A 27,900-nucleotide genomic window follows, 5' to 3' on the forward strand; every position below is an offset into this window, starting at 1 on the left:
AATTGACGAGTACTTTTGCTCTTTGTGGAGAACGTGAAGTATTTTTAACTGATTATAGTACACAGTTCAAAGCGGCGATGTTCTAGACGTTGTGAGAGCAAAACGGGATTCTACATATTGGATCAGCAGGTTTTCACCAACAATTTATTGGTCAAGCACAAACGTGAGACCTCTTTTTTGAGAGAGGCCAAATCACCGTAAATCCGTGACGCAAGTGAGAAAACCTTCGATGAGGAAGCGAATATCTATGCATGGGGCTACCATACAGAGAAGAGAACTGGCCACAAAAAAACGAAGCTTTAAAGAAAAGTTTTGTGATGCATAAAGTATACGCAGAGAACAGCACATGAGGATACGTCATGCAAGTTTAATGCGAAGTGTATTTGAGGTGTTTTTAGCCATTATAACAATTCGGTAGTTCTACCCATGCCCACTGTACCAGCGACCTTTATAGAACCAACTGCGACTGATAGAAATTACCTAATATATATCTAAAAAGCTTGTATTCAGTGACAGCCGAAAGCCACTTGTGGCTCAGAACAATGACAAAATGTCTTTGTTAAATATTAAGATTTAGATTAAATAAAGATAATAATATCCTGACGCGCTGTCTGACTGTATAGTATAGTATAGAAAGAATATATATGATAGTATCGTATACAAAGAATATATATGGTATGCTTTATTTCTGCCGATACCGGTGATCTCTAGCTTAAAGAAGACTAATTTCTAAACTTCGTGGAGGTCAAAGCGCCACTCCAGTGCCAAGCGCTCCTCGGTCAACAGCAGTGCCCTCTAGTCGCGCAATCGATTGGTTGTTTGATGTGATAGTGGCGCCCCCAAACAAATAGCGGGGACGCCGCGTTTTGAATCAAGCGAGCGCCGCCGTTCGTTGTGTGTTGTGAGCGTTGTGACCGAGAACCGTCGTGCAGAAGGCGGCCGGTGGCGGGAAGCTTTGGTTCTCGGTAAGTTTCAGCTAAAGCCGTTACCTTTGCCGAAGATACCAAGTTACCCGTAAGTATGACTGAGATGGTGTGGGCTAATGCGATTTTGTGAGTGAAAATTTAAGTGATGTTCGATACGGTGTGGACAATTGGACCAACTTACATATCAGTTAACGAGCGGACGACGTTGAAACGTTGTCCGCCCGTCATCCGGTAGAGGTGCCTATACAACAAAAGAAGAAGAGCTCGGCGCCAACGGTTTCGGAACGCAATTTAACGGCTAGCCTGTATGTAATCCTGTTGTCTCGACATGGGACTATTCTTTGCCTAGTGTTGGTCTGGGGCATCGCGTGAACCCCATTCCTGCCAATAGTTGTATGAGTTTGGAAATCGCGCGCATTACGTTTTGGCGCGTGCTGCTGTAAGAAGCTCAAGCCACAAGACGACTAGCCGCCACTGCAACGGATGGCTGTCTCTATCTACTGTCAGCAGTAATAACATGTCAATGGCCTCGCTTCCCGCGCTTTGCAACGGGGCAGACCTTAATCGAAAGCTTTTGTTTGCCGCCACAACAACCACGGTCACTGCGGCTGCTTTTCCCGGGAAATGTTGTAGTTCGTTTAGCTATCACTATTGGTATGAATTGTAGGTTAATTTTGGTACAACCTAACATCTGCCTTCTTAGATTTGGATACCTCCTCGCGTGTGCCACACATGATGATCGGAAAAAGAAGTTTGCTTCTTTTCGTATTCGAATCATTGGGAAAAAACCGGCCTAAACCGAGCTTTCCTGTCGCAATACATACTACCATTTAAGATACTACACGTGAGTTTTAAGGCTAAACAACAACCGTGCTTACGTTTATTTGCGACTGGGTCAAAAATGTCACTTTCTGCGATACCCTTACCTAGGTCCCAGTATGCTCATTAACGTTCGTTAAAAAGGCTTCATTTGGCTTTTTGACACTGGACGCATTGTATCGCTGCAACGTGATAGGCTAGGTTATAGATCGTATAGCCGCTGTGGGCTGAACCGTTGCAAGAAAGCCGGGCAAGAAAAATGAGGCATAAAATGCGCCACACGTGTTATTTTGTCGATGTCACTGTCATCGTTTCTGTTTGTGCTTCTGTTTTTTTTCTTCGACTCGTATGTGCGCTATATAGTCTACATTTTTCCTCACTCAGAGTCTCTTTGTTGTGTTAGTTGTTGGCTGTTGGTCCTCTTCTCTAAGTTAATCCGACTATTGCCTGGATTTAGATGGCCCGGGTGGCCTACGAAGGCAGAGCTCAGCGGAAAGCTGTTGAACTGTCTCTTCGTCTTTCATTGAGCCGGCACTTATCGCTAATTATACTTAAGAAATAATGGGCGCTGGTAGTGCTGTATAATCGCAAAGAGCCTGCCGCGTCTGTTCGGGCCTTCGCCGCTCCATCCGTCGTAATGGAGGTGCGCAGCTGTTGCTACTGTTCTGTAGGTCCGGCTGCTGCGTACTCATCACCAACATGAATTTCATCAGCAGCGACATCACTGACACCAGCAACATCAAGCTCGTCATGCACTGATGATGACTACGATGGCTGAGATCTGCGTTGTCTGCTTACAATGATGATCTTCGGTGACTATCGAAGCCACAACGGCAGCAGCATAATAGTCGAACGTGAGAATGAAGTGGTAAGCCCAAAAGGTTAGCGACAACCGACAATGTTGTTGTTGTTGCTATTATTGATTGTTCAGTTTAGCGACAACGGTTGCTCTCACTGCTGGTGACAATGCTGCAACGGTAGCGTTTAACTGAGGGGAGCTAGCGACACGGCTTGAGAGCAGCAACGGAATATACTGAACAATCGCTGTTATCGCCGAGTAAGCGATGGCGGCGGGGGCGATGACATCTGGATTTCAAGGGAGAAATGGGTAAAGGACTGCAATGGTCGAGAGTTAGCACGATCAGTCAAAGGTAATACGAAATGCGATCAGCAGCCAAACTAGATAGAAACAAACAAGAAGAGAACAAAAAACCAAAACAGTGCTGCTCCTATATATATATATTTGTTTAATCGAATCATGTTGCGTTAAAGACTTATTTCCCTTTCGTTGTACGTATATATGCTGGGCTGGTTGTCCTTGTAGCTGAATTGTCAACTTCAAATGACGTTCTAACTTAAAAAATGTTATCTCACCTGAAACGAATCGACTTGCACTCAGTAGTTAAGGGATATATAGGGGCATGACCTTGCTCATCTGTAAGAGCAACTGTTTGTGTTCGAGCGAGATGAGAAAAGCAAGCGTGAGATCAATCTGCTTGGATTTTAAAGAGCGCAATAAACTTGGTAAATCTTTAACTGAGTTTTTGTTCATTGATTATTGTCAGTTATAGTGGCCATTTACCTATATACCTGATGATAATGAATAGAAGGGAGAAGTTTAATACCGAAAGTGTTTGTTTATAAACATATCTATCATGTGCACTTGCAATGGGACCTGTTGTTCCGTTCAGTTGGTTTTCAGTTACGCAATAGCTACATAATATAATGATGCTTATGCAATGACTTTGTCTTGTGGCCGTCTTGGCTATGGTAGCGATTGAAGCCGATTTCGGCCGCTTGGATCAGTGCTGATGCAGATAAAAGGTTAGCCACTGCCGGTCAGTCGCATGTTCAATGCTCCTTCTCGTAGAACAGACTAGTAGCTTTTTGTTAGTAGCAGCAGTAGTAGAAATTGCCGTTCAACTTGGAGCAATCGTCCGAGGTGACCGGTTCCTGTATTTTTTTCTCTAGTGCTGTCATTTGTCTGTTCTGCTTCTCTATTTCGTTTTTGTTGGTGTCTTCAAGTTTTTGATTGGTTAACGTTTTTGCTATTGCTGCTTCTGCCTTTATTGGGATATTCATCTTGTCCACCTCTGTGTTTTGCAGACAGAAAACACGATACTCCGGGGTCGGGAGCCACGAAGCTGAGGGTAAGGGAAGTGACTGTCACGCGTCAAGAACCGGCTTTTCCAGTGGCGCTTCCCAGTGAGACAATTATCATGGCTGTAAGTACAGATAGCTAGATACGGCGTTACCTACGTAGGGAGGTACTCAGTTAGATAATCTTTCAATTTCGTTTTTCTCTCGCTACTCGTCCTATTTCTCTATGACTTTTCATCGGTTATCTACCCTACGTAGTAGGTGTTAAGTACCCGGCGCCGCTGCCCGTGCAGCCTTTCTTTTAACGCTAGTTTGCGCTAAGTGGTAGGTAATGCTAATGGGTAGCAATAGACCAATTTTTCGAGATTGTGCTACGTATTAAGAAATAGCCAAGGCCATAGCACCCAATTGCCGTTAGTAATTCTATTCTGAATAGCTTGCACGAACTGTTAGTGGCGAATGGTTGGCGCACGGGCCTCTCACAAACGTTTTCGGTAACGAAACGAATCGACGAGAAAAGATAAGGATAGGATTGCGAAATATAGCTTGAGACTAAAGGCCAATTCAGTCATGCCATGCTGCAACTGTTGGGGTTTGTCTAACGTGCAGGTTATAAGTTGGCCTATATGTCACTTAAGTAACTGTTGACTGGTAATGCTGATGGCCGTTTTGACGCGTATCAGACCAGTCATTATGTCGGCCGCACTGTAGTGGCTAACATGATTATGGTTATCATCATCGGCATTATTATGAACGGCAGCACTGTTATTAATATCTCAACTTCTTCTGTCTAATGCAACACAACAATGCCAAGTAACGTATATAGCTATTGATATAACTGTCAGCGAGTAACAAGTAAGTTTTTTCCTTTGTAATCTACTTGAAGAAATTATTGGCGAAAAGTTAACCAGCAACTGGAATGTTTTTGCTTCGTTTAGATACGATATCGTATCTTAGTGATTTAGGTCAGTATCTTTAATTTTAAAGGGACGTTGAAAACAGATTTGAAAGGAACTGTGAATGAGTAACGACTTTATTACCATCGCGGTTCTTATTGATACTTACGGTGAATGCAGAATACAAATGCATAAATATAGAAATATACGGTTGTATAAAACACAAAGTAAACGATCGTAGTTATTTATAGAAGGCTTTTGTATTCAGCTTTTTACAAATAATATTGCACATTAATTTAAATAAAATATATTTTCGTTTAATGTTGCAGAAATCGGTAAGCCCCTCTAAGGGGGGAGCAGCCCGAGGTCGTCCAAAGACGAAGATCCAGGAACGTAAGGAAAGTGGTGCCGCTGAGCCTCGCGGAAAATCTGCAGGAAGATCAAAGAGCCGTGGTCGTAGTCCTACTCCCAAGGTTACCAAAGAGACCAAAAGGTAGATAATGATGATGATAGGTAATTACATGTGAATACAAATAGCATTACATCAGATTATGTTATAAGCATAGCCGTGCCGTAAATTCCTTTTTAACCTGCCACTGTAAGCTATTTACTTGGTTCCCTCTTAGAAACTGATAATGTCTAAGTACCATTATGTTTCTAAATAGCATATAGTAGTTAAGTTTATGGTAAATTTTGAGCTCTATGATAAAATGGTAAAAGATGGTTTTCAGCAGCGCTTATAAGTGCATAACATCCAGCATGCTATGCAACACCAATTATATGCTTTGATGAATATAATCTCATGGAAAAGTATATAGGTCTAAGCTATTCACGCATATTTTAAGATGGCTAACAAAAAAAAACGTGACGTTCTATTTGAGAGATCTGCCTGCCTGTGTCTGTTTATCTGCATTTTGCGAAACTTTTATTGCTTTCTTCTGCTTGTTCCTTATGAGAGCTACTGCTTTGTCTGCAGAGTTAAAAAAGATAATCAAATTCTTTTTGAGCCGCTGTTCAAGATTTCGATCAGCGTCAGCGGGACGTTCCATCTATAACAGGTCTCAGCTGTGCAGGCACGATGGCTATACTACCAAACATATTCCAATATTAGAAGTTCATTACGCTAAACAGCAAACGCTATAAATCATCAGCTGAATCTGTGCAAGCAAGTTGGCTAGGTTACTATTGATATCAGTATATAAACCAATGCCAATTGTTGAAATATTGGTTTTTTTATAACGTACACTACGTATTTCAATACTGGTAACGTTTTCAAGTTTATTCCTAGAGGTGATGTATCTTGTTTTTTTTTGAGTAACAAATCCATTAGAAAATAAGCAATATTTGTGAGCTTTCCGGATTACGATGAAGAACCCGCTGATTGTCTTGATAAGAAATATAACTGATGACAGAAATCAAGTCTTCTCTAACCCATTCTGAACTAACCGTGAATCTGATCTAAGCTGTCGGAAATATACAGACAAGCTCAATTAGCAATGGTAGCGATGGAAAGGCATTATAGAAATTTGCTTACATATGTTTTTATCAGTTGTAACCTTAATGATTAATGTAATTCAGAAACTCCGCCGTAGCTCTGTGTCTCTCCGAGATTAATAAAATTGTATGGCATGACAACATCAATAGGGTGCCGTATCAATTTCTATAAGTCATATATTGGATCGAATTACTTACTGCATGGGATGTCTGTTAGTGTCTAGACTAATTCATATTTGAGTATCATCTTATATTTTGCACTAGTGTTACATGCAAGGTAGTTTTGTATTCGGTTCTCGCTCATTGCATCTATGCAGTACTTGATCTACACAGTTTGAATATACTCCTTTTTTTGGCTCCTTCTCGTTTGGCTTTTTCATGGTGTCACCCCCAAATTCTTGCCCGTGCTTGGATTATTAGGAAGTCGAGCACGAGTGCCAAACGTGCTTCCTCAAAGTCTCAAGCCTCCCGTGGAAGGTCTCAATCGAGGTCGAGAAAATTCGAGCCTAAACAGCGCTCCAGGTTTGTTGAGCCATCATCATTTATCTGTAACGTACGCACGAATTAAACACAATGATGTTTTGAAGTTGTGAATGTACGCATAAAGTTGATTTCTGTAGATTTACAGCTTATGATATGTAAAGAAATGCAGACCTGCTGCATGATAACGACATAAATACTTTTTTTTCATACCAAAATTCTTCATTTATATATATATATATATATATATATATATATTTACTTTATACGTACCATGCAATCAATATCCGCCTACATACTTTTGTAACTTGCTAGAACAGGCCTAAGTAGAAAAGCTTATCCTATATGTGAAGCAAACACTTAAGATCATTATAATTTATACCTAACCTTCATTGATATCTCGCGTTTTTCCGCAAAATTTAGGTCGGCGAGCAGGAAATCAGTACCACGCAGGTCCGCCGCTGTTGAGAAACCTCTTGAAAAAGAAAAGAAGGAAACCTCAGTGGCTCGCTCGCGTCGCAGCGTCGCAGCACCGCGTGAAGCGTCCAAGCCAAGGTCATCCGTTTCGGCGGCTAGTGATGCCCCGCTCACACGATCAGCTATTTCAGGAGATAAATCGCCGTATCCGAAGACGTCAAAGGTCGTTGACTTTTTTGCCAAATTCAATAAACAGGTGAAGGCCTTCGGATATCGACGTACCTTCGTTGCCACCTGGTGGCTGCTTTCATTTCCTGTTTTCGTACTCGGCCTGCATCTGCTATGTAGTAGGGATAATTGCTATATCCGATTCAACCCGACGATCCCGAAGGCACTTCGTGTGTACGCCGACCCGCTCGTCCTCGGCTATGGTGCAGGTGTCGTTGCTTTGCAGTGTTTGCTTTCGGCGCTACCCGTGGGTCGACAGGTGCATGGGTTCGGCTACCGCCGCATTAGTCATCTGTACCGAAGCAATTCGCTTTTGTGTTTGGTAGTTAGTGTGGCACTATTCTGCGTTGGAGTATTCTACCTACGTTTACCTAATACGTTAATCTTGCAAACGCATCGTTTCAAGTGCGTGTCTGCAGCCACTCTGCTCTCGTTCATCATATCTTTAGTGCTTTATGCAAAGTCCTTCATTCGTGTATCACGCAGCCTCAATCATGGTTCTCCATGCTCGCCTGGTATTCAAGGTAATTATATCCACGACTTCGTTCATGGCCGCGAAGTCTCACCAAGGATTGGACGCACTTTCGATCTCGGACTCGTGCTTGTTCGGGCTGGAAACTGCATCTGGGTTCTTGCAGTTCTTTCGGCTTGTATATTTGCTCGCACTCCCAGTGGCTTAATTTTCGGTATGAGCTATTCAGTGGCTCTGGTTAGTTTTCTGCAGCTGCTTTACGTTTTCCTCGGCAGTTTGAACGAGGTGTATCAGCTAAAATCAGCATTTATTCAGCAAGGTGTCGGATTCTTGTATGTGTTTTCGACGATCGTGCTTGCTCCATTTTGCTCTACTCTTCCTCTCCGTTATCTGGTTGATGCCAAAGTTCCAGATCTACCTCTACCGGCATACCCCGCCATCCTCCTCCTCTCCTTGATCGGACTTTTCCTTATTCATTATTCGAATTCACTAAAATACCACAATGCCCGTTCGGGAGGAAAAACTTTGCGGCATGGCCCATGGAGCTTTGTTCGTCACCCGAACTACCTTGGCGAGCTGTGTTGCATTCTGGCATGGACCATCCCCTGTGGCAAGACCCTATTGCCGTATGCGCACCTTGCATTTGTGGCCCTTTTAGTTATCTTCCGAAGCATCATGTGTGAGAAGGACACGAATGCTGACTATCGAAACTATCAACAACAGGTGCGCTATCGGGTCCTGCCACCCATTTTTTGATAAACTACATGCACGTATACACATACTTTGTCCGCTGTTCACTAAACGAATGATATATCGATCCGGCTATATTGGTTTAGATTTTCAATAACGAAACAAAAATTATCTACGGTATAACACTGCGTTCTAGTTTCTGAAAATTAAGACCGGATATATTGAACCATTTGTCGGAACGGAATTGAAGATCAAGAAAAGGCTTTCAAAATGTTTATGATTGACTATTTTATGTTAGTCGGACATTTGCCGACAAGTACAAGACAAACCTAGTTCGCGGCGGTAGCAATTAACTGACTGAATGAGGAATTCAGCTCATCAGCAACTAAGATTACATGATTTTGTGCCTAACAATCTACTGTGCTGATAAGCATTACTCGCGTGTGTAAGTTGTGTCTATAATTATGAGGAAACTGATGACAATGATGATTATGATGCTAAATATTTAGTACTAGCTGAAAATATATTTGTAATGACTGTTCTAAGTGCGCACTGCAGTGTACATATGTAAGGTTATAGGATGGCGTTCGAGAACTGAGGGAGAAGGCTAAACAGAAGACGAAAACCATTTTGATTGAATAGAAGTGGGTTATATTAATTATTACAATACCTTTACATTATCCGATGGAAGTTTGCAATCGAGTTTTCAGTAAGATATTAGTAAGACCAAGTAACGTTAGTTGTGTCGTTCTTGCGAAATAAAAGACCAACACAACGGTCAATGTGACGATATAGCAAAAGTGGATGACTTCTTTCCAAAAACAGACTAGTTTAGCACGATCGCTGTCACACAATCGCAGATACATATATACATGCATACATCTCTCACTGTATACATTCATTTTATCCTCATAAGCAGCCAGGCGGAGGGACGGATGGAGGTGTGCCATGAGGGTAGACACAGCGCTTCAAAGGAGCACGGAAAAATGGAAGCAATACACCACAAGTAGAAATGGTTCTTTCTTATTTTAGTAATTGTAATTGTACGACTGGGCGATTGACGGTCAACTTGAGTGCTTAGTGTTTTTTTAATATTAAACAAAATAATGAACAGGAAATCATCTCGCAAGCGTTAAAAACGCAGTAGATAAAAACACAGCAACCTTTGTGGCGCCGAAAGGTTGGTGCAGTAACAAATTATGGGGGCCGCTTGTTTAAAGTTATTTTATGCACTCTTCAAGTATCTGTACAACGAACAGTACGACTAAAACATGATTACGCTAGTTCGACTGATTGAATGAACATGTGTTAAATGAATGTTATATATATATATATATATATATATATATTTGTGTAATTGGAGAGCCAAGCAGCTATAAAAGGTAATTGAATTAATAAATAAACATATATTATCCAACCAACTTGTTGTATCCAACCCGATTTGGAACAGTTTCCCGCAAGCGCTGAAATGTTCGAGAAAATTTTTAATTAAAAAAATCTTGAATGAACCAAGCCCTAAACAACAATGAACGCTATGAAAAGCGAAAGAATAAAAAAAACTAGCACGCGACTAACGAGTTGCAATTTATTGTAAGTATTGCTAGCCTCCATGTTTCAAGTTTTATATCCGGTATCGCCGTTTGGCATTCCGTCAGACAGCTGCGCCTTAGCCCAGTATATTTTTGGTTCATTTAAGAAAGAAATTGATTGAATGAGGATAAGTTGCGCCATTTGTGAGCGTTCACCACCTCAGTCAGTTGACTTGCTGACTGTAAGTGCTACTACAACAAAGTGCCAAGAAAGGTTGGTTGACTAAGTCACAATTTCGAGAACGGGCAAATACCACAACAAATAGCAGAACTCAATATAGATAAAAGACTTAACAACAATGGTTAGACTTTTGTTAAGTACAAAAGTGATGATATGTGTCGACAAAAAATTAAACTGTGCGTAGTCGGTCGCGGGAGATTAAAAAAAATCAACGAGTGTATTAATTTTAGTTAATCCTTTTCCTAGTCATTTCTTCCGTTTTTGTTTATCATTTTCTTTGGTCTTTGTATATCGTCTTTTTTTTTTTAATTTGCTTAATGTGCTTTTTCTTAATAGTGGAAGTCCGTTTTTCTAAGCTCCTAGTAAATATTGGTTATACTCTTATACTCGATAATACTATACACCACGCATGTCAAAATGCTTAACATATACAAGTCACCTAATTTATCTTATTTGATTCCAAATCCTCTTTCATTGAGGAATATTAGTTTATGAACGTCTTAATCTATTTTCTTGCTACCATAAATAGGTCTTACTTGTAGGAAACTGAATCATTTTTGAGCTAGTTAGGCTAAAGCGATAGTTCTTTAATGTGTTAGAAGTGGCGTTCCTTATCTTTTACACACTTGGCGCTTTGACACCTTCTGGATCATATAACTACTATTCGCGTCCTTTTTTTTATTTAGTTGTGGGTTCTCGACGTAAAATGATAATGGGTTATCCCTAGCTGTTAGTTGCCATTCCTAGGTCATGGAAAGTCTCGTAATTGCACGGAGTTTGATGAAATAAAAAGCAGGTTTAAGATAATGCTGGGTACTCCTTTGCTTAATCCAAAAACTAATTGATATATGGCAGTGGGGTCTGGCGTTGTCATCAAGTAATTAGACTGTGTGCTTTCGATTATCGTGCCACCAGCCTATGGATTCTTGAGGAACTTGAGATAACGAAATGCACTCATTGTTTCATTCACGGCGAGTTTTTTTTATAGTGCTAAATGTCCATAATATCCTCTGCAAATACTACAACTACCTACTATACACCCGAACCTACTCTGACAGTGCCACCAAATCCGATTTCCTTTTAGAGTGGCGCTATTCTTTTGCTTGGTTCCTCATCAGTATGCAGAAGGGATTGAATTATGTCTCGTCTATACTGACCTTATGCTTCATTATTTTTTTTTTTTTACTAAAGTTCCTCAAATTGCACGCAGAATACACTACATACGTTCCCAACTGGCCTAGAATCAACTTATGGACGACCAATTTTTACTCAGTGTCCGCATTTCCAGTATTTGAGGTGTAATTCCATAGCATGTTGCATGTGAAATGCGAGTTTTGTTTGACTTCTTAGACTCTATGTTTGTAAAAAGTGTATGCAATTGCGGCTGTGCATTTTTGTCCTTCGAGTCGCTACATCCGTATATCTGGCTTCAGCACTCAAATCTTCAGTCTTAAAACGTTTGCACCATTTACGTACTATGCTTATGCTTAATACCTCCTTATATCTTCACTAATCTTCGATGAATTTCTGCAGCGCTGTGCTTCGGGGAGCAAAATTCAGTGAGACCAAGAAATGTTCCTCCTTTGGAACTCATTCCTTTTAAAGTAAACTTAACTTGCCTTCACTCTCAAATTTCTCGAAAACTGAAATAATTGCCAGCCAAACTTTGTATACTAACGACGCGTAGTTCCAACATTATTGAGCTTCAAACTCGGAAGCTGCTTATAATGATAATAATAAAATAACTATAAATGTGTTTCGTTGTTAATGGCATACACTTATCCTAATATGGAGTGCTATCAAGCTGACTCCGTGTACAGCCAAAAGTGTATGTGTTAAACTGAAATTTTACTGATTAAAATTCGGGCTAACTCGTACTCAGTAAGTTTTAGTCTCCGACTAATGTCGAGCAGTTTTTGCTACTATTCGTTTAGTGTACACTTGTGTTTAACAAGCATGAGCTGCCTTACATTCCTGGACCAAAATTCACTGAAATTGATTCGCTCTACCTTACAAACAGTGGACAGGAAGAGCATGAATAATATTAGCAAGGCTGACGATATGCATTAGCCAGCTATGATTCAAAGTGTGTTGATTACAAGGCCGCGCATATTGGCGCAGCTAGTAAAGATGACCCTATAGCTGCAGAGCGTAGCTTATCACTTCAAAGCAAAGAACAAAGCTCATATCTAGCAAACTGACCTTTTCGTCGTTACCATAGGGCAACTTAGAGAAATCAACCAGCTATCAGAGCCGTATGAGATATAATGCGAGTGATATAACTCTACTATAGTAATTCTTTAGCAGAGAAAATCATGCTATCATTCTGACGAAAGATGGTCTGAGACGTACCAATTAAAAAATAGTAGCATTCATATTCCCAATGACAATATCATAGAACCTAGTTTTTGGGAACTTTGTTCACGGTCATTCATAGCATGGTAATTAAATTCATCTTTGCTTTTGACAACATATTACCATTAAAGAAAACAAAGAAACGCAATCAGCTTTTCTGAAACTGATTTTGATATAATACACTCCACTCTAAGGAGTCATCAACAAAAAAATTGTAGAAACAACATTTTTGTTATGATAAAAACGAGTAATTAAAAAAGCGGCTGCCCTTGATCGAAGGCCACCCATTAATTTTTGTATATCGGATAGAAAGCGACACAGAAACGTCTGATGATCTTATTTTGGTTCTTAGCAAGTCATTATCAATTTTATTCTTTCTCTACATTTATCATTTATCTCCACCGAAACAGTCCATCTTTCCATTTAGACATTTTGGTATGTTTAGTCGTCTGACACACAGCTGTCTACAGGTACCCATGATGATTCGATTTTTTTAAGCAACTATACCTATCTCACCCCACTTCTGTGTTCACTTCTAACTTCTGCAACCGTAGCCGAATACGAGGATTTTTAGGGTAGGTGCTTGGGCTGGGCTGACAGTCGTTGATGTTGTTGCTCTCGTTACCAGGAAGACTGGTCTTTTTCCTCGCACGTTTTTAGCGGTCGACAACGTCCCATGATTTCTTCATCTGTCATAGCTGCTACATCGGCAACCACAGAAAAAACAACATCTGAATTTAAAGCAGCAACGGCAGGAGAGCTGCGCGGTCAGACCAGTTGTTCTTCCTCTTGGGGCATCAACCCGCCCGTTTGTGACGCCACACCATAAACCCCACACGAAAAGTACGGAACAATCTGGTTCTTCTCTGCCGTCGTCACATTTATAAACAACGGTTCTGTACGAGGAATCAACTGCCGTTTTTGTCTTCAGACTGTATGAACAGCTCATTCAAAAAAAAACTCTGAGTGGGACAAAGTGGTAGCGAGCGAATAAACGAATAAAAAGATGCTTCTTTTATCCCAGTTAGAGTAATAACTTAGAGGCCTATTATGGAAAAATATATTCTCTAGCGAGGTTTTCGTAGTAGGAATGTTCAATCTACAGCAGAAAATATATAGAATATATTTTACCGTCTTCGATAAGTAAATTTTTAAAAAGAAAAAAATTACTTGGCCTAACATGGGCATAAATACAGAAGTGAGATGATATTCTACAGTCCGTGCACCTTATGTAGAGTAAGAGATAACATCACGATTATTTTAATATCATTGAAAGGTTGTAAATATCTCATGGTATGATTCGCGCGTATTTCCCATTATCATCATCACCGAAATCATTAGTGTACGTACAAAGGTGCAAAGTTCCACAATGAACCACAAATTAAATACGTTTTGCCCTGGATATCCTAGATCTTGGCTGAAAGCATAACGCACAAATTCTTATGGATCTCAAATAAAACTTTTAATGTGCTTTCACGCTGCAGGTTTCTATCTTCAGTTACGACCTGCAGGTAAGAGAAATGAACAGTTGATGTAAATAAAGAACGAGCATTTCTTTGCAAACCTCGAGTGTGGGAATCAACGAAGCACCGAAGTCGCGAAAACTCCTTTGCATAGCTGCCCTCTTCTCCTTCGGTCGGTTGAGGTCCGTTATCAATGAGAGGTCACCAGCGAATAATGATAGTTCGGACAACTGCATTTATCGTGCATCCATTTTGATCGATGACGAAAAACAGAAGAGTGAAGGAAGCAAAAAAACACGTTAACGAACTCGTTTAAAGAGTGAGAGTGGTTGTTTTGGGACTATGAGGGTGATTTTTGAAAATAATGAAAAATTATTTCAGGAATGTAACCGAAAAGGTACCAACGGCACTGGCTAAATAAACAAAATAAGCAACGGCAGAACGTATCTTTTGTTTGTTGGGATGAACTTTTTTTTTGGTTTGCTATTTCGGCAAATGTAAATTTTTAATTTATTATTTATGATGGCTTACTAAAAGTGGAGTAAATAAAGATACACGAAGCTTGTTTTTTGACATCTTAATAATCCTATTTTCCACCACCAATTTTCCGAACACTATCGAATATATATTGTAAATGTTTGGCCAGCAGCCCCCTTACAATTACGGGCCCGTTTATATTTAAATTCTTGTTCCAAATAGCAATACATTTATATTAGTTATGACTATAGCTGTTAATGATCATTCAGTATTGATTCTTTAAAACTTTTGATTTACTCGGCCAGCTCGACTTATCAGAACTAGTAGTGTAAGTAACAAAAACAAATTCATTGGACAGTGCAACGTACACGGCCACAAACCTTTATTTATTAGACTTCCGTTTTGCTTCATTGCCATAAGGAAATCATGTGAAATGCATACGATAAAAGTCTGAAATTTTGCCTACCCATCACCAACAAATAAAAACAACACCAGAATACGCAATTCATCTTCAGATGCATGAGAACATATTTTAAGCCACTTATGGCTGAGTACGTTTCTCAAATTCGTATGCACTCGGTAAACTTTAAAGATCGTGGCAAATCTCCGTTAAGCTGGATGCTGCTACCTCAAGGTGACTTGCGTGACAAAACCCGCTGAGTAAAAATAATGGCGTTTTACAGTTTTTGCTTGGACTTGCGGCTGTTAATAGATTAGAATTAGATTTAAAGTATCTGGCATAAATTTGAACTTGACCTAATTGTGTAGTCCTGGAATTTATAAAACTTAACAAATTACCTGACGCACCTATCAGGGCTATTTCAAAAATCATGAAACAGCTTCCATTCCAAACGATCTTCTAATCACAATCTTTGTGCTTACTACTGTAGATATAATGAAAGCCTCATTTGTATCAAAATATTGTTGGCTTTTGTTATATTAATCTCTGTATATATACGACAGACAAGACGTCAACTTCCAGCTGGCCAAGCTTTAAATGCAGCCTCTCAAACCTTCTGATAAATGTGTCTATCATTTTTTTATGGGAACTCTGTATTGACTTTCCAAAGAGGAAGGTCTGCTTCATTAAAGGCGTGCTCTGCTGCACGAATATGAGATAAGGCGTATTTAATTTCACAGAGCATTTAAAAAACAAAAGACCAGTCTTTTCCTTCATACCGCTGTATCCTTGTGTCATCGTATACCCCTACGGTATAGTATACACAAGATACAGTATAGTACGAGGGCTACAATTCAAAGGCAAACATTATATCCAATCGCGCCTATCTAAGCTGAAAGATCATCCCATGATTTCCGTGCATTTCCTCAGCAAAAAAAAAAAACATAGTTAATACGTTGGTTTCTTGGATTGGCGAAAACTCTAATGCTTATTAAGAATATTGGTTATGAAATTTCCGTTGAAACATAAGTCTCTACAATAGTTAACCTAATTCTGGAAAAAGCCAGTTAGCCGCGAAGTTGGACTTCATAACTTGCGGAAGATAAAACACCAAACTTATTTTTGTCACATTAGTCTCATAACCGTTAATACATTAGGCTGTTACAAGCGTTTCCGGTGGACTTTAAAATTGAATAATTTTTTTAACTGCGCGCCGTTAAGAGACGAAATTTGGCTGGTAAACATTTTAATATTCTAGAAACCCGTGACAGAAAATCAGTTGAGTTTACTTCGTGCGAATTAACCAGATATCGAGACCCAAGGGCAAAAACGCATTGCCGCGATCGAGAAGATCCTTGATAAAAATTGAGCCTAGAGTATAAAGGCCCTCTCGGCCAAAACTAGCATTTCACATGTAACGTGTTACAAGGTTATAATTAAAATGCTCAAAAAATGCGAAAACTGAGTGGAAAATGGGTCCCTCGTAAACAAACTGGAAATTTTTAAAAACTCTAATCAGCAAAATACTGGTTAAAGCATATGTTCACCATAGATGAAGTAGCCTCGATCTGTACCGCCAGTCAAAGAGGCGTCTTCCTGAAGAGGGATCAAGTTCGACAGTTTAAACGTAAGGTAATGACAGTACTTGCAATGGACATCAGGAGCATCTGTTGGTACAAGATACTCGCCAAAAATTAATGAATGTAGCCCGTTATCTGGAATTCCCCAGAAGACTTATGAAGTATTGACACGCTAAACGAAAGCATGCGGCCTTGTTACCTGATGGCAATGCCAGGCCTCTTCGCCAAACCTCAGTTAGTTTTGGATTGAGTAAAAGTATCTAACGTTGGTTTCAACCCGCTTATTCTCTCGATCTGCGTCCGGGTGATTACGAGGTTTTCACCTCCTAAAAAGAGCAACTGGTTGATAAGTTTATCTAACCTTTGGTTTACTGCGAGAAGCCATAGATAAGAAAACTATATGCGGTTGTGGTACATGGTAGGTACGTGGCTGTTCGGAAGCTGTTAAAGCGCTTGAACGTGTAAAAAAATAGCGTACCTATAACATATATGAAAAAGCCATCGTTCTGGCTTTTCAAAGTCCGCCGAATCCGCTTGTAGCGCCCTAAGAAGTGCTGCGCTAGTACGGGCCACGAACTTCGAACTACTGGAATAGCGCTTATCAGCAAAGGAGACGACACGTAATTCACCAGTCTAGTTGTATTTGGTAAGGTAACATAAACGCATAGAAGCCTTGTTTAATGAAGAAATATTCTTTTTAGTAAAACTTAATATTAAAGAGTATCAAATACTTTTAGAACATGTTACTTATAGCTTTAAAATAACCACTATATTTCGCAGTCCAAGGTTTAAAGTAGGGCTGTTCAGGTAGAAAAATTACCTTGACTCTTATACGATTGGAAAGTTTCTAACAAACTTCTGCGACAAAGTTAAAACATTTCTTTACATTTCCTAGAAAAACGCGAATAAAAAGAAAAAAAAAAACACGGCAAAGTGTAGTTCATTGGTTAGCGTTTTTTTCTTTCAGAATAAAAGTATCGTGCGTCTCATGCTCTGTAAGCCATAAAGAACATATGAGTTTGAGCACTCGGTCCGTTAGCTGAACAGCTCCAAACCTGACAAATTCCTAGCCTCGGGATATCTCAAATAAGGATGATCGTAACAAATTCATCATGGTAATACTTGTCACAGAGATCCGTTTTGGATATCAGTTCAAATCTTATGTTTAGTCTATTAAGTCCAAATGATGTATATTAAAAAATCACGTCAAACGTCAAAAAAAACGTTAAAAAAAATGAGATTTTTGGTGAGAAAAATGCTTTTGGTCCCGAACATGGCGCAACGCTAATATAACAAAACCCTGCGAGTTTTGAAAGTCGGATTGGAGTGCTCAGATAGCACAAAATTTTCAATTACTTAAGCAATTCGTAGCACGGACCTTTGCTTGACATGTTTGCACTCCTCAGACCATACGACATTTTTTGAAAATTCTTGCCTATACCGACCTTACATAGTTTTCTGTAACGCGCAACTGCCTTAAAAGTCCGCGCATAACACGGCACCTAACCTCAAATGAATCAGAGTGATTACCCATAGAGTACCTGTCACAGGTAATATTACATTTTTCGACCATTTTCATTTGAGATGCCCCGAGGTTAAGATGTTGTTAAAACTTGGAATCATTAAGTACTGTAACAAGTAACAAGCTGTTCTTTAGGCCGTACGGAACATGACAGGCATACACTTCTTTCAGAAAAAACAATAACTAGTTAATGCCCTTTGCAACGTGTCTTATATTCGCTTGTTTTTTTTATCAATGCTATAGCATATCGAAAATGCCTTTATCACAAAGCTTTGCGAAGAACTTTTTGATGGCATAAGAATTAGAAAAGTTTCTGCCTCACATGATGTCAAGGGTTCCATTTTAAACTTGCGATCAGAACTGTACTGTGTGCGAGTAACCTTAGAGCTATCAACAACACTCTAGAGGTATAGATTGTCATTTAAAAGCAGCGTTTTTAAAAGGATACTTAGAAAATGTTAACGAAAAAATGCTAAAATATATATCTTCATTAGACAAAACTTCAACACCTTTTTACTACCTTGCTAAATACACCTGCAAGACGATTGTGTCCAGTTCTATTTTTTTTTATTTCCCATGTTCACAATTATGCCACCAATCTTTGGTGATTCTTTCTATCTCAATAATATCACAATTACTTATTGCTATCGGTTTATGACATTCTGTTGTTCTTCATATAAATCATTTGACGCCGGCGAAGACTCGAAAAAATTGCCCATCGACATATTATCTATGTTCCTTCCGTAGCGTTTCACGTTCCATCTGCTATTTCTGTTACTATTATTGACGTTGCGCAACTGATAAACTCGATCATAAGCAACGGCCCACAACGGCGTGGCTCTGATGCTTCCCATAGCCTCATACAGAGCAGCGTCGCCTCGTTCGTTTCGGTACGTTTCTTTGTTGGTGCGTTTCCGTGCGGTGCCACTCCCGCCACCGCCGCCAGCGATGTCGCTGCCGGGTTTCGAGCGCGCTTTCAAGAACCCTCGCTGCACTCGTCTGGTCGTCTAGCGGTCTTTAGCGGCCAATTGTACGTAGTTGTACATAGCCGACGCCGCTGCCTCTTTCGGCTCTGTCCGGCTCGCCGCTGCTGCTGCCGCTCCTGCTACTACCGCCACTGCTAACGGTGGCGGTGGAACGGTGCGGCACGTTGACCGACAGACTTCGCGCTAAGAGACGCCTTCTCGCCCACTGCTGCCTCTCCGCTGTTGGACTACGCTGCTGCCACTGGTGCTGCTCGCGGCCGCCGGTTGGTTTTGCTTTTGCTCGCGCTTGCCGGCAACAATTTAATTCACGCTGCCAACTGCTAAGCAGCAGCAGTCAAGCCAGCGGAAAAGATGGCCTGTGAGCCGCAGACCGCTCCCTCCTCCGCCCTCTCCCAAGAACCCTCATCCACCATGTTTGAATGTTTGGTTTGTGTGCGCGCGCAGCAGCGCCGAACGACAGCAGCGCCCTCGGGGTTCTGACAGCCAAGCAGCACCAACCGGCGGGCCAACCAGCTAGCAAGCCGACCGATGTAAGCGAAAGTCAGGCAACAGCCTGAGGAGCAAGTTAGCCAGTCAGCTCTAGCTAACAGTAGGGTATCGCTCCGGACCGGCGGACTGTGTCTTGCGGCTGTGTGCGAGGCAAGCAGGTCAGTCCCATTCATCGGCGTAAGAACGGTCGCTCATCGCCAGCCGTTGCTTGCCCGATGCTATCGCTGTGGCAGTGGTTCATGGTGGTACCTATTTACTGAGTGACCGAAGTCGTTGTGGCGCAGCAAAAAGGTAACGAAACGGTAGGCAGTAACTAGTGCGTCCCCGTGGATTGTACGTGGAGCCGAGTGGATTGCTGAGTGTGTGCGGTGTTGTGCGAGTGTGGCTGGTCTGACGGAGCCAAGCTAGCTCGCTGCAGGCTAGAAATAGTAAAGCCGACGGTCGGTCGGAGAGAGCTCTATCACGGTGCGTTGCTTCTCGCTAGACGGCCTGGGGAAACGGATGCGGCAGCCTGAAAGCGGCTCGCCGCCACCCAGTCACCCTTATATTGTGAACGGATTTCGGTGCTTGTTCAAAGTGGGGCAACAAATAGGTTTAGTAATGACGGTGGTGCGTGCTTTTTGAGTGGATACGTACAACCTGTGTTGCGTACGGCCCATTGGGGCCTACGTAATGTCGCCTTGTCACATCGTGTGCGAAGTATGCTAGAATAGTGCCGATATCTTGTTTTGGATACACAACCACAGTAAAACAAAGCGAAACAATTACACCGCTATTGCCAAAAGCCCTTGGTGGTTGTCTAGAAAAAGAAGCACCCGGCGGGGGCAGCATCGTCGAGTTCGTTAAGCACCACGAATTCGCCTATCTACGTTATCATTATTTGCGTACTCGACGACTCTTAACTGTCCGTTGGACCAGCGTGCTACAAACACTACACAGCGTTCCGGTGAGTACAACCTACTCTCGTTTGCAATGAGAGCACTGCACCCGCCTTCTTACCCAGTCCATCGCTCCAGCGGTCGGTAGCTACCCAAGCCTCCTATACCAGCAGGAGTACGGCGATGATCAGTGCACACGAGTTCCTCGTCGATGAATATCAACATCAGCAGATGTGCTCACATTTGAAAAATAGTACAATATAGCCCTACAAATAAGCCTCTATTCAGAAGGAGAACGACGATGAAGCGAAATGGCCTTTGCGGTCTATGTCATTATGTATAATAATTAGTGCTGTATGAGCTCAGTGGATTAAAACAATGTGTCTGCCTACCCGTCCAACGATCGCTTCTTAGTTTGTGAGTGTAGTTTATAGTTGGTTCATAGCATGTGTATGAAACAATGGACGGTGAGTTTATTTGCCGACCACTGGAGTTAGATTCGATTCGGCCCAATAACTATGGTTTACTCGGGGGTGCTTTGGCAGACCAAAGTTTCAGCCATGATAGTATCATCAAACAAACGCTAAAATGCGATATTCCGTCTATAGGAAGCTTGTGTACGGCAGTGGCCAAGGCGCAATGAGGGAAACTAGCTCGGTTTACCGGAGTCATGAGTGGTTAGGGCTCACTCCGATTAGTCGCTGTCGGTAGGTCGCAGGGGAGCAGCAGTCGGAGCCGTCTGTTGCGTCGGATGATCCGGCAATGGGGGCTGCCATCAGTATTTGCATCCTGCTGCTGCTGCTGCTGCTGTTACTGATGCAGCCTAATGTCCCTTGTAAGTCGCTTCTTTTGAACGAATTAACGGTCGGACAGGGGTTAACAAAGCCGAACGCTGACGCCAAAGTCAAACGTGGGTGCGTGCGTTGTCGGGTCCGTCCTACTGTACGTCCATAAAAGGTAGTTTGAAAGCGCCACGATATCTGCACATTCTATCGCCCGAGTTTGAGCGATTGCAGTCAGTCAACGAACCGATGTGTTATATCCATTGGAAGAACTGCTGGGCCTGGCGGCTTCACTGGATTAAATCAGAAGAGCTTCTGACCAATGGCCGCGTTGCTGTTCATAATACCCAAAGGACACGAATTATGGACGACAGGTGACAACGTGCTTTTGCGCGGATGAATGGTCAGATGGTTTAAAAATTTGTATGCCCCTATTTCCTCAGACCGACCTCCAACTGGCCTCCAGATGGCCTTCCGCAGCCGCGTGTTTCTCGAAGCGGAAATGAGTCAGTGGCGGGGGGGGGGGGGGGTAGATCCTCACTGGGTAGAATTTCAATCATTCACTATATTTATGGAATGTTTAGAGGGATTTTCGGCAGCTTTATGAAGCTTGCATTAAGTATAACAGTACTTGAATAATGATGAAAACTTCTTGTTGAGAGCAGCAGCCGGCGAACTACGTAACCATCTTCGTTGATATACCAGTATTCGTAAAATAGATTTATAAGAAAATCAGGCTAGATCACCTTTTTTACCCTCGTTGTGCAATATTCCAAGTACATTTTTGGCTTAAGATGAAGGTATAGCACCTAGACCTGAATACTGCATGAATTATGGCAAATACGTAATCGTTTGATAAGATTCAGCATGCATCTAATCGACATTCGATAGAAATTAATTTTAGCTCAATAGCGAATAAAAATTAACGTACAAGCATGGTGACATTTAAAAATTTGAAACGAGCAACAAGGGATAAACATAATATAGATTGATATGATCGGCGTTGCCTTAGTCACAGATATCGACATTACCATTTGGAAGTTATCTTAAAAAAAAGCCGATTATTATATATTTGCTTGTCCTGTTGCGTTTGGTGCTGGTACCTAGTTCCGTTGAAATATGCGATGTCACGAAAAACCAGCGACGCACTAACGGCCGCTCTTGTCGGCGTTATCCTTTGGACCTACATAAACATCAAGGGTCGATTTAGTTTCAAATTATGCCTATAGTCGAAAGTATAGAATCTCTACCATTTGTAGCATCGCAAAGCTCATGCGTCACATGTCGCGCAAAGCCTGTGTTAGGAGCACCGTCACTTTACTATAGAGCACAAATTGCCAAACAGAAGTTATCCGTTTGCTGCGCGAACGTGAAACGAGTATGCGGGTAGGCCAGTACAGACAAATCTTCGTCTTGGCAGACGGATTAGCTACATGAAACTGCTTGTTTTGTTCCAGGTACGTTATTATCAAGCAAACCAGAACAGTTGAGTCGATAAGGTGTCATTTGAAGTGGTCCTGTTCTGGGGATTTATCCTGCGTAAGTCCCCAGAATTCAGTAGCTCATGAGGGGAATGTATGCCGTGTCCAGAACAAAGGCTGGCTATTTTGTTCGTTGTCGTTTAGAAATTGGTTTGCTTTGTTGGATTTTTCAAACTACTGATCGAGTGGCAACCAATTTGGTTATGAGCAAATTTCAGAACCCTTTCATCATGTCACTTTGTCTCTGTCACCGAACGTAAAAAGTGATCTCTACACGTATTAAATTCGAGTTGACAGTGACAACAGTCTTTACGTGTTGACGACTTTCTAGCGCTCTTATAAAAGTTTGGCTATATTTCTTTCATTGTTGCCCGCAGTCACATCAAATCTGAGCAAGTTCACTGGCCTTTCCTGAATAGTGCGCTACTCCTCTTATGTCTAATAACATAATCGCTCCGAATCTAAATCTGCATGATGTGAGAACCTCCGATCGGGAGTGCGGCTAACTTCTTTCTGTTCATTTGATAGCGGTTCTGTGTCGAACAAAAACTGAAAAGGATACGAAGGAGCCTTAACAGCTCGAATAATTTTTCCCTTGTGGGGGCGGACGAAGCAAAGGAATAAATAGGTGCAAATTGAAGTAGAAGAAAAGGAAAGGTAACAAAGCAAGGAATGGACGAGAGTTCGGAACGCGCAATCTGTTTTACATAAGGCAAGCACTACTGCTGCTGCTGCTGCTGTGAGTTCGCAACACATGGTGGCTTTGCGGTTTGCTATGGCGTCTCTTTCCTATGCCATTAATACCGTTACCTTTACATTGACTCCTACGATAGCTGTCATTACAACCACTGAAGAGTCTTGCTGCCTCTCGCTATTTTCTTCTCCTACCTTATTCTGTCGACTTTTTGACGCCGTGTTCTTTTATGTTCACGCACACATATATAGAAACAGGCGACTCGCCAACAAAACAGACGGACAGATCCGTCGTTGCAATATAGCGTAGATTCTGCTACATGGTACGCCACAGCATCTCAAAGGACGCGTTAAAAAAGAAAGACGTCTGTGAGAATGTCCGCAGTTTCTCATGCTATAACAACAGAACAACCACCGGTGATCACTGCACCGGTGACGGCCGCGCGAATTATACTAGCGTTATGTTACGCAGACCGACAAGAAACGGTCGTCATACCACGACATAGGCGTGGCCTGTTGGTCGGCTGGTCAGACGGTCGATTCGCATCGTTTGGCGAACAGTCGGGCTGATTGGACTTCGTGGATTTAAATATGCCGTAATACATGACAGGCTAAGCAATATCCACATTTTAGTACGACAAACAAACAGAAAAACATCTGTGCTGTTCGATCAAGGTAACCTGGATGGATTAGTTCTTTACGCAAGCAGTGCAGTATATACTGTAAGGGGATATTGAGCAATGTCATGTAATTATAATAATCAGGAGTGACAATAATTGTTAGGGACGTCCTAATCTAATAATTAGTTGTAGACAGACCTTAACGTAAATTATACCCTCATCCTCTTCTCTATTTGATATTTTTTTCCGTAATAATAATGATTCCAGGACGAGTGTAAGAATAGTAAATGATTGTCCTGAGTTAAAACCTTATAGTCGGGTAAAGCTGATATCTGTTCTAAGTACAGCGCCCTGTAGACATGTTATGAAGATCGCGACATTGATAGCAATGCGTGTGTCCTGTCTTCGGTACGACTGAATGACCCGCTCCGCTCCTAACAATATTTTTGCGAGCTTATGGACATCTTATACTTTTAGAGACAGGAAACTCGTAGGTTAAGGGTTTCCTTTTAATAGGGCCGAGACTTATCCTGAATGATAGTGACTTAGAAAACCGTAAAGAAGTTTCACGTTGAAATGTGTAGCGATCAGGCTCGAGTGGACGCTTGTGCATAGATATCCCTCTTAGGGGGTTAAAATAGCCGAACGGTGAGTAACCTCCGACAGCGGCCGGTAATGCTGAACAAACGAATGTTTGCTTCCAAACAACTATGTATCGAATGCGTATTAAATATATAGCTGTGGGCGGGGGCAAGATCATTTGAAATAAATGACTTATGTATCCTTTATGTAATGAAATATACAATATACTTTACATAAATATAACGGTGAGGCAAATCCAAGTGCGATGCGTGGTCGCTCCCGTCAGAATAATATTCTGTAATACTTTTAGTGCACCATTGGACATTTAGAATCGACAGAGTGGACTTGACTCCAATGCAACGAGTTGTGGACTAAAACAGCCGATCCCGAAAATGTGCTATCTTGAATAATTGAAATAGTTACAGGTAGCTGCTGGTCGAACTCTTTAGAAAATACGAAGTCGTAGTGAAATTCCTTTGAACCTCGAGCACTCCACCTGTTCAACAACGATAGCTGCGAGCACCTGTCGTGAAATTAATTAGATTTCCAGTTTTCTCGCCCTAGATCTTCTCTATATGTACCTCTCGCTCTGCGTCGCTTTGTTCAATGCAGTAAAGTCATTGAGCTCTTTGTGGCGGCCGGCTGAGGATAAGCGAGCAAAAGTCAAAAAACAATCCTCAATTCCGCAGTAGCCGGAATCGCTCAGCTACACCCTACTCTCAGACAGGCGGTGTTTGAAGTTGTCCAGAATAAGGGTGAGTAGACGACAGTGAAAAGGGAGCTCTTTAGTTACAAAGTTGCCATTGACACATACGGAGAATGAGGGCGCGCTTCAAGAAATAGCGGGCCAAGGACCCAGGTGTGTGTAAGATCGAACACCTGTTACTGCGTTTGTGGCAGATGTTAATACTTGGTTGTATAGTTATTAAGCGGATTAGTTCAGTCAGAATTTTTATCTGAGTGTAGATATGAATCTACTGCCGGTAACTCTATATCCCACATAGGTACCCATCCAAGACTTCTCTAATATTAAGATGGGAACTGTTTTGGGCCGAGCAATGGGTCGTCCAATGCGGAGTCACTTCATCCCTCGCTCTTGTATGAGGGTAGACTAACATGCGAGTTTGTATCGGTGTAAAAAGCATGTCCATCTCAACGAACAGCTATAAACTGACAGTACGTGCAAATGAGGTGTTAGACACATATGGTTGGCTGAAGGCTCGTATGTACACGGTTGCAAGAAACCTCCGCGTCGATTCAATGTAGATCTCCGGTTGCAGGCAATTCATTGAAATGAAGAAAGGGAATTCGAACGCGAAAGGAGCGCGTTTAATTTTTGGCAAGCGGAAGGAGGTGGAACAACCAAAATGTCTCAATGGGAAAATTGAAAGTAGGCGCGAATTTTTTTACATCGCAGCAGCGGCCAGCCTGCCTCCTATCAACTGCGTTGAGTTCGACGGGAAATGATATGAAAAATTATACGCTGAAATGAAATCCATCTTAGGCTGGCACTCTGTTAAGACAGAAGGCGCGTGAATAAGCAAGCAGTACGTTTGGTTTGACCCTGTTCTGACCCAGAACCAATCACAGTAACGTGGAGAATGCCCGTTTCGAAACAGAGTAGTTGAAGGACTAGTTAAGTGAATATTATTGAGACATGCGTAGTTATCTGTAGCTGGTGGCTATAGAATTACAGTTGCAATTTTCGAGTTCATGAACGAAATTGAAGCTATCGAGCGATCTTTTGAAACTATTAGGTCAATATAGTGTTCTGTTTATTTAGAGGAGGCACATTTTTAGTGTTTCAGGAGTATGGAAACTTTCGTTGATGCAACATAATATAATGAACGTTGAACGTTGTTATCTACCCGCACACTCAGGTATGCATTATAGATGTCGAGTTGTTTTTCTCTAGGAGTAAAAATATGACCACTCATATAATATGGTTGAATGACTTATAATTCCATAGATATTTGTTATACTTTTAAATCTGATGAGCATCACAGGTGCCATCTAAAACGCTACAGGATCATTGGCGTAAGAAAAATTTCCAGAAAATCGTATAAAGCAATCATCGTTTGAGCCTTGTCCGCGAACTGTAACCCTACAAACTGAACTATAAGAATATTTATTGTTTTACAAATAGAAGTGCATTCGTAGCAGGCGATTTCCCATTTCTGCTTTATGGCAACGTGGGGATTCGCGGCGTCTAGGTCCCATACTGGCCACTGCATCGTCACAGCCTCTTCACCTAATTGTACACATTACACCATTCTCTACCGTTGTACGTTAGTTATATAACTCTAGTACATTATCCAGAATTTAGTAAAAATGTCAAGTTCATTACTAGTAATTGCAGGTAATCTTGTTGCTAGTAATATCTTTGCTTACCTGATTTCTCTCCCTAGGAGCCTTGACTTCTGAGAAACTAGCCAGCTTCAGTGAAACAACTTATAACAATAACTAACGCCCGCCTGCAGTGTTCGATCAGATGTTAAAGCCAGATACCAAAACATAAGCGCTTCTAATAGCATGTATATAATCCCATAATTCTAAGCAATGTCACGACAATCTTTGAACAACTTCGACCTAAAAAATTTCCATGTGAGTAGTTTAAGTAGACCAAGATAAAAGTGACGCAAACGATACGGTCAGTGCGATTACTAAGAGGTCTTTAAAGTTAATGCTCCGGTCCGGCCGAACCTTTGCATCATAGTTTTTTCTATTTAATTTTATCAAACCATTCGGCTGCTGCATCCCGCTGCTGTGCCAGACGACGTTGATGAATAATGATTGTCACCACTTCGTCCGTTATGTTGCCCTCGTTGTTCTGTTATATGACAGCCAGAGGAAAAGCGCATAACGTATAAAATGAGTGAAGTGGGCAATCGAAAAATTTGTTTTGCGGTTTAAACTAGATTTGGCTAATCCATAAGCCGAACCACCAGTTGAATCTCCAGTCCCAGCGGCCGACGGCCCATTTTGGGGTCACATTCACAGAGTTGCTGCTGCTGCTGCTGCCACCTCCACAGCCTCCGGCATTTCTGCACGATAATGCGTCGTACTAGATGTCTGCTGTTTTTGACGCTGACGTCATTCCCGCTGTATGTACCAACGAGAAACGTCGCTGTCGGGCGGCTTTGTACAACAGTTTCATTGGAACGATGGCAACAACGATAGCTAGAGGTAATAACACTGCCTCCATCAACGCTACGTCTACTAGTGTCGCCAGCTTATATTAGATGTACTAATGAAGTCTCATGTTTTAATCAGGCGTTCTTTGAATCATCATGGAAATGG

The 27,900-nt window shown here is 41.6% G+C and overlaps 2 protein-coding genes and 1 long non-coding RNA gene across 12 annotated transcripts in view; 2 read left to right on the forward strand and 1 right to left on the reverse strand.

Annotated features, from left to right (window-relative positions):
• The first annotated feature begins 883 nt into the window (after positions 1 to 883).
• LOC111244448 (uncharacterized) lies at positions 884 to 9,939 on the forward strand. Of its 5 annotated transcripts, none has more exons than XM_086982607.1 (5): positions 884 to 1,014; positions 3,852 to 3,970; positions 5,071 to 5,234; positions 6,656 to 6,757; positions 7,139 to 9,939. In XM_086982607.1, the coding sequence occupies exons 2-5, from the start codon at positions 3,965 to 3,967 to the stop codon at positions 8,586 to 8,588; spliced, it is 1,722 nt and encodes a 573-aa protein (XP_086838733.1). In that variant the 5' UTR covers positions 884 to 1,014; positions 3,852 to 3,964; the 3' UTR covers positions 8,589 to 9,939. The 5 variants fall into 5 exon arrangements, with proteins under 5 accessions (XP_086838733.1, XP_086838694.1, XP_086838814.1 ...); XM_086982568.1 differs by having other exon boundaries at positions 887 to 1,231; XM_086982688.1 differs by lacking the exon at positions 884 to 1,014 and adding an exon at positions 1,260 to 1,770.
• Positions 6,654 to 23,071, reverse strand: LOC111244453 (uncharacterized). 4 transcript variants are annotated; one of them, XR_015323327.1, is made up of 3 exons: positions 22,475 to 23,071; positions 14,212 to 14,340; positions 6,654 to 6,781 (listed from the first exon to the last, which is right to left on the reverse strand). It is a non-coding gene; the product is annotated as an uncharacterized LOC111244453 (long non-coding RNA). The 4 variants fall into 4 exon arrangements; XR_002670890.2 differs by lacking the exon at positions 6,654 to 6,781 and adding an exon at positions 13,032 to 13,345 and having other exon boundaries at positions 22,328 to 23,071; XR_002670891.2 differs by lacking the exon at positions 6,654 to 6,781 and adding an exon at positions 13,032 to 13,348 and having other exon boundaries at positions 22,328 to 23,071.
• The window catches only part of CadN (neural cadherin), a 142,134-nt gene continuing 133,647 nt past the window's right edge, over positions 19,414 to 27,900 (forward strand). Inside the window, exon 1 of one of the 3 annotated variants that reach the window (XM_022791573.2) lies at positions 19,414 to 20,510. The gene's annotated coding sequence lies outside the window, so the exon portion shown is untranslated. The remainder of the gene's footprint in view (positions 20,511 to 27,900) is intronic. The other 2 variants (XM_022791582.2, XM_086982467.1) reach the window with 2 other exon arrangements.

The sequence above is a fragment of the Varroa destructor genome, unplaced genomic scaffold, assembly GCF_002443255.2.
Source record: "Varroa destructor unplaced genomic scaffold, Vdes_3.0 BEIS01000001.1, whole genome shotgun sequence".
In the NCBI taxonomy this organism is placed as follows: domain Eukaryota; kingdom Metazoa; phylum Arthropoda; class Arachnida; order Mesostigmata; family Varroidae; genus Varroa; species Varroa destructor.

Bases quoted from the DNA above. Each gene is read 5' to 3' on its own strand.
- LOC111244448 (XM_086982519.1), top strand. The intron at 5,235-6,655 runs GTAGATAATGAT...TTGGATTATTAG, and splicing joins GTTACCAAAGAGACCAAAAG to GAAGTCGAGCACGAGTGCCA. The intron at 6,758-7,138 runs GTTTGTTGAGCC...CGCAAAATTTAG, and splicing joins GAGCCTAAACAGCGCTCCAG to GTCGGCGAGCAGGAAATCAG.